The sequence below is a fragment of the Fundulus heteroclitus genome, chromosome 9 (genome assembly GCF_011125445.2).
Source record: "Fundulus heteroclitus isolate FHET01 chromosome 9, MU-UCD_Fhet_4.1, whole genome shotgun sequence".
NCBI lineage: Eukaryota > Metazoa > Chordata > Actinopteri > Cyprinodontiformes > Fundulidae > Fundulus > Fundulus heteroclitus.
This window is the reverse complement of record NC_046369.1, coordinates 19264261-19273878: the sequence shown is the minus strand read 5'-3', so window position 1 is coordinate 19273878 and position 9618 is coordinate 19264261. Positions and strand designations below refer to the sequence as shown.

Below are 9618 nucleotides of genomic sequence, written 5' to 3'. Positions count from 1 at the left end.
TCTGAACATTTAAGCAGCAGCAGCAGCAGCTAAGTCGAACTTCATCTGCATCGTAAATATATGAAAGACTGCTGAGAAACAAACCACAGAAACAAATATGAGAAAGCTTTATTTTAAAGACGGCAATTAGAACCTCACTGGAATATTAGTCAGGAAGTGTTAAAGGAAAACTTTTTAAAACATTTAAACTCGACACAAGAAATAGGGATATTACCGATATGCTCGTTAATTAATCTTTGTGTTGTTGTTTTTTTTTTGGCTTATGCGTTTTTTTTTTGCTTATGCCGTTGGAAATCCTGTTTATTTCCTCTAAATCGTGTCCCATTTGTCAGTAAAATGCACTTGATAATTGAGCAGCAGAGTTGAGTGAGTTAGTTACGCCCATGAAAAATTTGCCAGTTCCTCACAGCCTCTTGTTTGATGTCCTTCATTGGATCAGATGATTGAAGTCTGATGAAACAAGGCACATTTGTAATTTAATTTAACCAAAATGGGCATCGCGAGTGCAGTGGGAGAGCATTTTTCAACCACAGCAGCATGGCACCTCCTGCTCATGCTGGTCACCAGCTTGGTAACACACTGCTGGGGGGTGGCACCCCCGTTCTTCAACCCCATTTGGTGTGAGACAGCCAACGAGGCCGTTTTGCTCATTCTAGCACTGATCTCTGCAGCACTTCGGATCATCTTGTTACTGAAAAGTGCTGCATAAATAAACTTGCCTTGCTTCTGTTTCACAAGTGTTCAGTAGGGTTGAGGTCAGGACTTCAGGTAGGTTGCCCACTCTCAACTTCTGGAGCTAGTCTCTAGCTTCTTTCATAAAACACATCAAGGCAGAATTAAGGTGCCAGTTCACCTACTAGGTGTATTTATTTATTTTTAAAAGGTGCCAGTTCGCCTACTAGGTGTATTTATTTATTTTTAAAGGAAGGGTGTGGAAATTGGAGGTGAAGTCAGCCCCCCTCTGTTATGCCTTTGACTTGTTTTTCTGTAAAAATTACAGAGCGGGTTTGACAAGTTTTTCACGCAAGAAAACGTGGACTTTGCTGCTCAGCTGACAATTGCATTCTCCTTACAAATGTGGCACCATTTAATCAAAAGAATAAGGAGGTTTTCCAAAAAAGAGATGTATTGCCGTGAATCCCTGTTACAGCAAAGAAATAATCCGCCAAACATAACTGTCCTTGCTTTTTGTGCTGTTTTATTTTTTCTCTTTCTTCTTTGCATCTTTCCCTTTAGGTGGTGCTTCTTCTTCTTTCCCGGTGGCAGCTTTAATTCGTCTTTTCCCGAGAGGCGTTTTTGCATACCAGTTCTGAAGAACACAAGGAAAATGTTTTGAACACATACCATAGAAAAAATATAAAACAGTCTTCTGGCAAAGGATATAAAAGACTTAAAGCAAAAACTCTTCTTCAGTTTTAACTGTACCAAAGAAAGCACCAGAATCCTTATTTTAAACCTGCTTTAGGTTTTGTAAATATTGCAGCTCCAACGTACTTTTATTGCCTCCTCCTCCTTCTGGAACACGGGCTCAAACTTGGCCAGTGGTACAACAAAATCCCCAGCAGTGAGGGGTCGATTTGTCAGCTCCTGGATGCGATCCTGGGAGACTACGCTGCTGACGACCTGAACCATATGGCCTGGAGTGTAGCCATCGGTTACCTTAGTCAGAGAGCTGAGGTCCAAAGCCTTTGTTATATTGCCTCCTTGCTTTTTGATAAGTTTCTCCCACAAAACTGAAATTAAGCAAAATTAAAGGATTGGAATATTTCATATGGTCAAAAATAGAATGTCCCAACCTTGGTGAGTTATGGTGTGTGGCTTCTTTACTGTATCTGGAGCCGTAGTCGGGTCTTGGGATGAGGAGGATTTTGCCGTACATTTTAGACAAACCCTTGATATCAGCACTTTGCGGATCTCTTGTTGTTCCGATTATTAGGACACGATCTTCTCCTTTGATCAGTTTGAGACACTTGGGCAAATCTTTTTTCAGCCGCCTAGGGTCTAGCTGTTAATGCACACAACGGGATCAAAACTGCTATGAAATTAAAACAAATGAACATATTTTATCTTATGAGAGTTTTTTCTTTTTTTCTTTTTTTTAATGGGGGTACCTCTTCTTCTTCCTTGGGAACCTTTTTGTAGAACATTTTCTCTGCATCTCCGATCCATATCACAGAGGGTTGCAGGAGCCTTGCAACCTGCATGCAAATGAATTTTGAGGAAATGCATTTTGTACAATGAGGCCAACCTATGGCTAAAGTAACATTTATTACAGTTTAGATTGCTTGCCAAAAAAAATAAAAACACTGGAGGTATTTTTAATATTCCCAGTGATGATTAAAAGCTCTCCGTAATGTTACAGGTGGGTATGACCTGGGATGTCTGACAATGTAAACACTCATCCATCCCTATTAAAAACATTAGTAAGCTATTAAAAGCCATTATCACACAGAAAGCTGCTGACATGTTGTAGAGACTAAGTGGAGATTGCTTTTTGGATTTTTAAAAGGCAATCTGTTAAAAGTACAAGATAAACCACAAGTAGCAACTGTTGTCAGCATGCACTCTCATGCAGTACATTCTCTGGATTGCTCACTGTTGTTCTTGTTATTGTTGTTAATCTCTTGTTAATGTTTTTTGCACAACATAAATCTATAAAACGTCAGTTTTTTAAAATCAAAAGAAATATGTTTTCAATCATCTGTGCGAGAAGATCTGTGCAGCTTCCAGGAGTTGCCAGGGTGAGCTGATAAAGTCACTGAGACTTTTCCTCTTTTTTAAAAGATATATACAAACTTTTATAATTAATCAATAATAAGGTTTACCCTTATTAATCCAGACGTACATTGTTTAGAGTTACCCTGGATGTGTTTCTTTTACACAGGCAAAAATACAACACAACTACAATAAATCTATGTATGTCTGAGGCCAGACAATGATGCTGAATGGCTAAAATAAAATGTTTCCTACAGACATTTGTAATCTCACGTGCCTTTACATCTAGATGGAAATATTGCACGATCTAAAGGATCTCCTCGGTTCTTAATAATTTTAGTCAAAGAATGGAGTAATGGGCTGCCAGCACTGATTCTGGCCCCTTTGTTTCTCCACCTTCCTGCAGCCCTGGGTTAAAGCGTTAAAGATCTAGCTCCACCTGAGAGGCGGGTTTAACACGAAGTCTTTGAAGCCCGCTCCTGCAAAGCGCCTTTCACTCTCCCTGGCATGCTGCTCGCCACCATGGGTTCATATTTTTTATCACAGACAACTTTTTGCATCATGTCGCACATTGCATTTCACCAATGATATGCACCGTGACTCATCTCAGATTTCACGTTGGTAAAAATCACTAATTGAAGTAGCCAAGCTTTGCCCGTGGAGCCTCCTCTCTTTGTTACGACCTACCTTGAACACCATATGAAGCATCATGGTCAGGCCGTTCTTGCCCGGGTACTTCCCCGCTAGGTTACAGGGGGACAGATCAAACAGAGTGGCCCCCGTCTCGTGGCAAACCGCGTGGACCAGCATGCTCTTACCCACACCCGCGGGCCCCACCAGCAGGATGGACTTTATTAAAGGAGCCTTCTCGTGAACCTCCTGAGAGCCTGCAAACCACAGACATTTCAAATCCCACGCGTGGCATTTTGTTCTTGTTTATATACGATTGTATCTGCTTTTAAATGCAGAGTGTTTAATATAGCTGTTATACCTAATGGTAAAACTGCATATAAGGATAAAACTTGACGGACATCCAACAATGAGGGCATGGGCTCAATGTCATTTTGTCTCAGCGTAGTCCCAAGATAATTATAGTCCCCTGAAAAGGAAATGGAAATTTTAAAAATTATTATTATGATATTCGTACTGATTAACAGCGCATAGCCTTGAATGTGGAAAAGACATTTTCCACATTCATTTTATTAATGAAGTACATATCACTGTATCAAATGTAGGTTATCACATCCAATATTCCTACAAAAACAGGCAACATTTAATGCTGAAATCTGTAAACAAGCCTGAATCAAAATTCATTTTAACAAACTTTATGACATTTTGCATCATGTCGCACATTGCAGGCCACTGACAATTAGTTTAAGCAGTTGTTCAGGTATGCTGTCAAATGAGCCAGAAGGGGGCAGCACATCACAGCTAATTAATTGACAGATAAAAGTGAATTTTTATCGCACACTCTTGCAATCAGAGGTTAACATCGCAAATACAACTGCAGCACAAATAGACTGACGGATGAAACATGCAGTAACAACGTCTTACCCCAGAAGTCTTGCATCCTAACATCTTTGGTCGGCTTTAATAAGCCTTGCTCCACCAGCTCCTGGCACAGAGACTCAAGAGTCCTAACAGATGTAAAGAAATGATCTTTTCTGTTTTTGTAAATTTTCTTTTCGTCGAAACACACAAGGATCATATTAACCTCACCTATCAGCTGTCAGATCTTTCTCCTTTTTCTTCTTCTTTCCACTCTTGGAGCCTTTTTTCTTCTGTGAAAAATTAATTTGGGCAACAATCAGGTCAACGGCGTATATGTCGAACGAGATCAGACACGTTAACGTCGATACCTTAGCATTTGCTTTCGCTTTGCCCGCCTTCTCTTTATCCACAGACAGCTTCAACTCTGCGAGTTCCTCTCGCATCTCTTCGTCAACCTGATAAAAGGGAGAAAAAACACTGGTGAGCAGTCTGTTAATGTATCTATATGTCTATCTGTCTTTGTTTTGGGGTTTTTTTGTCCTCCATCCATGAAAAGATTTACGCTGAAGCAGAACTGGACCCTCCATCAACTGGCCGTGAATTAAGAAACGGAAAGTTCTGGGTTGAGATGAGGTGAATTGACTTGAAAAAAGCTGGACATACAAGAAACTCCACAACTATTTCACAGCTAATAGGTCGTTAGTTAACTTCTCAGACCTATATGAGAGGCTGGTAGGTGGCTATAAGAAGTGTTATTTCAACCAAAAGGGGGGTAAGACTAACTATTTGGGGGAAAGGAACCTGTAACTTTTTCCTCATTTAGAAAAAAAATCAAAATTTTTTGTCGGTTGACAGCTTGTTTGCCTGTTTGTTCAAAAACATCCAAGACTTTCAGGTGCTCTCAGGTCTTAAAGTAGGGCCAGATAACCTCCCTGTGAAATTTAGTCCTCACTTTAGGTAACAACAGAAGACGCTTTTCAAAATAAAACTAGAGCAGTGCTCTTCAACCATGGTCCTCAGGATCCACTGTTCTGCATGTTGCCGTTGTGTCTGCTCCACCACACCTGAATCAAAATGATTACAAGACCTCCTGAGCTTCCATCAGGGGCTGCAGAGAGCTGATAATTACCCATTTATTTAGGTCAGATGTGTGGATGCAGGGGAAACGCCTACAGCATGCAGGTAAATGGGTCCTGAGGGATCCGGGGATGAAGTACCTATCTAATTTCCTCAATAGTCACAGACACCAGAACATAGTAATGCATGGCCTTCATATTCCTCTATCAGCCTGGTGAGTCCTACTCGTACAAACCCTGCGATTTGAGCTGTTAGGTCTAAAAAAAAAAGTTTTTATGGTAAAGTGCAATCAGGGGAGACATGGGTACTGGAATACCTGCACTCGCACTTCAGCCTCTATGACTTTTCTCAATTCTTCCTTTACCAACTCCACCTCGTGCATCTGAGTGAAGTTTTCCGACTCGTTCCGGTTTTTCCACACATCTGTGAGCGCAACAAAATTATGGTGACGACCGGCGATCTTTCAGGAAAAGAACAACACTGAAGAGAACCATTATGGTGCCTTGTCTCTTTTACTGTTGTTATAACAATACACTCAGCCAGTCAATATGAACCTGCTTTCTTAAATCGTATTTTCAGCGTGAAGAGTAGTTGACGCGGCATTCATTCACTGAGGTGACTGCAAACGATCAAACCGCTTTAGTATTTTACGTCTAGCCCTACCTTCAAACCGTTTGTTTGCCGCTTCCAAGTCTGAAAGGAAAGCAGACGGCATCATCTTCAACCCTGCATCCTCTTCCTGTGGCTCAGAACAGAGTTATATCAGATCACCACGAACAAGCCAGATCTTATCCAGGTGAAACAGTGAGGATGTTAGGAAATAGCCAAACAAACGAGGACGTACAAACTGGTCCATTTTGCTCTGATAATGAACATTTTAACTTGTTCAGATGCTTTCACTCACTTCCTCTGCCTCCTTTCCCTTGTCCTTTCCTTTCCCCTTCTTTTCTTCTGTCCCTTTGGATTTGCTGTTGTTGGCTTCCTCTTCTTCTTTCATCGCAATTTCTTCCATTAACTAAAAATGGCAAACATCATTGTTGAAAGAAATATCCAGAACACATTTTTTTTCTGTTTATATCAGGATGTGTTCTACCTCTTGAGGGCTTTTTTCAGCAAATATGAGGGCCGAGCCTCCATCCTCTTCACTTGGGTAGTCTGGAAACGCTCCTGTAGCGTTACTTTAAAACATGATACGAAGCGTTTAAGAAACTGCTCCTCTACCTCAGCAAATACAACCCTACAGCAAGAGCCCGACGGCACAACCTCACCGGCATTCAAAGAACCACTGCCGAATCTGGTTCTTCATGGTCTTGCTCGTGTCGTGGTACTCCATCTCTCGTAGCTGCTTCAAGATCTCCTCTATTGACTTTAGGTAAGCTTCCTCGTGCTGCTTCTGTTTGATTCGTGTGGAAGCTTCGATAGCTTGGGCTGCGGCCTCCGCCGAACAAGGCGCCTGGTATTTTGGGTCCACAACCTGACAAACACAATCAGCACGTCAACAACGTGTACTTGTTCCAGGGTTTTAGGGAGGCATTTAGGGATCAGGACTCACCATTCCAAGAAAAATCATCTCTTCATCCCGAGCTATCCTTGCTTTCTTTCCTTGTATATACCCCCTCCAGACCTGCGAACGAAGTTCAGACACAGTAAACGAGGCTCAACAAATGAACGGCAGGCGGAGAAAATGAAACACGTTATCGTGTTTGTGACGAAAGACCTTCTGAATGCGGATGGCGGCCATCTCAGAGAAAGCTGATCCTGTGTTCTTGGCCCTGTGACTTTTGTCAAAACTGCCAAATCTGATTTCTTTGTTTAGCTTAGCCCTGAGCCGCCCGTGCCACGCCCGCTCTGCCATTTGGATGATCTTTATGGCCTCCTCTTCAGTCATAAGCGTGTCCACTGAAGTCTGTAGGGAGCAAAAAAAAAAAAAAAAAAAAAAGGTAAACAAAGCAATACAAATAACTCTCTGATTGTGACTCATCGAATGAAAGAGTTCACGGCTAACTGTCATTCCTGCCTTCAATATAAAACTACTTTATGTTGACATCTTTCTTTTTAAATATGTTTTTATAGATCCCAAAGTTAAGGGATTTTATCTTATTAAGGCTAAAACACGAGGACTTGTAGTTAAAAGTAGCTCAAAGCTAACTCACATCAGGGTCTTTCGTTTTCACCACCATTTTCAGGATGTCGATCAGCATCGTTTTCCGTTCTTCGACTTCCTTGCTCCGCTCGTTGAGAAAGAACTGTGGAATGGGGATCTCAAGTGCAGCCTAAAATGACAAGGAAGAAAAGTATTTATGAGTTTTCTTTAATAAATACACAGGGGGTGGGGAAAAGTTTTTCTTCTGATTTTGCATCTTGTCATAGTTAAATGTTTCAGATCGTTAATGAACTCCCATCAGCCTTTGGTGGAATCCTGGCCTGCGCTTCTTTCAGCTGTTTTAAGTCAGCCACACGGGAGAGGTTTTCTGTGTGAACGACCTATTTAGGGTCATTCCTAAGTTTAGACTTTGACTGAGCTACCCCAAACCCTTCATTTACTTAAGTCATTTAGAGGCGAACTTGCCGGTGTCACTGGATCATTCATTGTCAAAATTAGTCTCATCAGTCTACAGAATACTTTCCCAAAACTGTAACGGAGTTTTTGTGGCAAATGTGAGACGTTGGACAAGAAATTCTCCCATGGGAGCCGTTTTTGCCCGGTTTCTTTCTTATCGTAAAACAATCATCTTTACTAAGGTAAGAAAGAGCTACACTGCATTATGTTTTTGTTCCCTAATGTATGAAATTATCATTTGAAAAGGGCTTTTTGTATTGACTCGGGCTATCTTTGGCTGACATTAAAATGAACGTGATAAATCAAAATAATTCTGTAAGGGGGCAGCAAAACATTTCTCAGCACTGTTAGGTTTATCCCAGATAAACATTCCGTACGCCAAAGTAAAAGAAGTGTATATTTCGCTAACTAAAGCTTACGGGCGTGAGCTTCAACGCATGCAGGACATCGTCCACATAGTGGTACTCGGAAAACTCTTTTTCCACCATTTCGTTCTTCAGCTCGAGCAGCCTCCCCATTACGCCGTTGAGAATCACACGGACGAGTCGCCTCTTCTGAGGGTGGACCAGCAGGTTGTGGGCCTCCTCCAGCTGCCTGAAGACTTGAAGGTAGCGCACGTAAAGTGTCGCCAGCTGCTGGAAGAAGACCACCCTGTCTCGCTGCGGTGGAGGGGGCTCAGGGGGTAGCTCTTCAGCCAGGAGACGACTCAGCTCGGACATGGCATCCTTCCAGATGTGGTTGTATGACCTGCAACAGTGTGAAGACGGAAGTGAACGGGTGGCCAGGCTAGGAATATTACGGCAGGACATAACGTTTCAGACTAGTTCTGAAATAGTCTAGTAAAGAAATGACGAGGCATTTTGGGGACGATGATTAAAAGTTACGAAGGTAAGTTTAAAGAAGGTTAGACTTTACATGGAAATATGGTCAGTGATGTTTGAGTGTATGGATATTTGTAATTTGTGGTTTATGCGTTCAGTTATTGTGTATGACCTTTGTAGTTCTGTAGTAATCATCTTGCTGTCTTGCGTAGGGCTTGCACACATTTTGAATAAATAAAGAAAAATCCCACTTTTCTAAAATTCCTCAAACTTTTTAGTCGTTTTTTTTTTTGTCCATTTTGAATTTATAAGCACCGTATAAATATAAAACAAATATTTTTTTTACAGTGGACAAAATTGAAAGATGTAAGACACAAATTTAATGACAAACCACATGATGTAAGTAGGCAAGGAAACACATTTGACAGAAAGAAACATCCGGTTTTCCTGATGAACTCCAGCTATCACACGAGTTCTGATCATATGATTCTTCTGTTTTCCATTAACCCTTAAAGCGTATGTGCATGCAGGCAACAGGGCTTCTCTAAAAATTAACTCAAAAATCAATATACCTACAACCCAAAGTTCTTTATGTTTTGATATTACAAAAAACAGAATGTATGAAGTTAAAAAAAGTGGTATTATGGTGACTGTGTTTACACTGTGTTAAGTTTTTTTACATAAAAAAAAAATCCATAGGTCAAAAACTTCTGTTTAGAAATTCATTCAGGTATTTGTCGCTCAGACCATTGGGGCAGGGGCAATATTTTAGACTATACCCCCCATTCTTATCTAAACCTGGAAAATACTTGATCAAATCCCACAATTTTTTGACTTTTCATGTTTAGCAATCCTACTTGGTTCAGTTAAGTTTTCTGATCCCATTTTGCAACTGTCCCTCATTTCTAATCTTCACATGACCACTGTGTCAGTTCTAGGTCTTATAAATGAGAC

General features: G+C 41.0%; 1 protein-coding gene across 3 annotated transcripts in view; it reads right to left on the bottom strand.

Annotated features, from left to right (window-relative positions):
- Nucleotides 1-1005: 1005 nt before the first annotated feature.
- zgc:153738 (uncharacterized protein LOC558115 homolog) overlaps nucleotides 1006-9618 on the bottom strand; it is a 9668-nt gene continuing 1055 nt past the window's right edge. The window contains exons 2-20 of one of the 3 annotated variants that reach the window (XM_021324260.2): nucleotides 8263-8590; nucleotides 7437-7556; nucleotides 7001-7189; nucleotides 6836-6907; nucleotides 6552-6757; nucleotides 6377-6461; nucleotides 6188-6298; nucleotides 5947-6022; nucleotides 5600-5706; nucleotides 4575-4661; nucleotides 4435-4496; nucleotides 4270-4352; nucleotides 3707-3814; nucleotides 3534-3602; nucleotides 3403-3458; nucleotides 2112-2198; nucleotides 1828-2005; nucleotides 1495-1733; nucleotides 1006-1309 (exon numbers count right to left, since the gene is read on the bottom strand). In XM_021324260.2, coding sequence (XP_021179935.2) covers nucleotides 1199-1309; nucleotides 1495-1733; nucleotides 1828-2005; nucleotides 2112-2198; nucleotides 3403-3458; nucleotides 3534-3602; nucleotides 3707-3814; nucleotides 4270-4352; nucleotides 4435-4496; nucleotides 4575-4661; nucleotides 5600-5706; nucleotides 5947-6022; nucleotides 6188-6298; nucleotides 6377-6461; nucleotides 6552-6757; nucleotides 6836-6907; nucleotides 7001-7189; nucleotides 7437-7556; nucleotides 8263-8590 — 2374 coding nt within the window. In that variant the 3' untranslated portion in view covers nucleotides 1006-1198. Of the gene's footprint in view, nucleotides 1310-1494; nucleotides 1734-1827; nucleotides 2033-2111; nucleotides 2199-3402; nucleotides 3603-3706; nucleotides 3815-4269; nucleotides 4353-4434; nucleotides 4497-4574; nucleotides 4662-5599; nucleotides 5707-5946; nucleotides 6023-6187; nucleotides 6299-6376; nucleotides 6462-6551; nucleotides 6758-6835; nucleotides 6908-7000; nucleotides 7190-7436; nucleotides 7557-8262; nucleotides 8591-9618 lie in introns of those variants that run through there. The other 2 variants (XM_012877913.3, XM_021324261.2) reach the window with 2 other exon arrangements.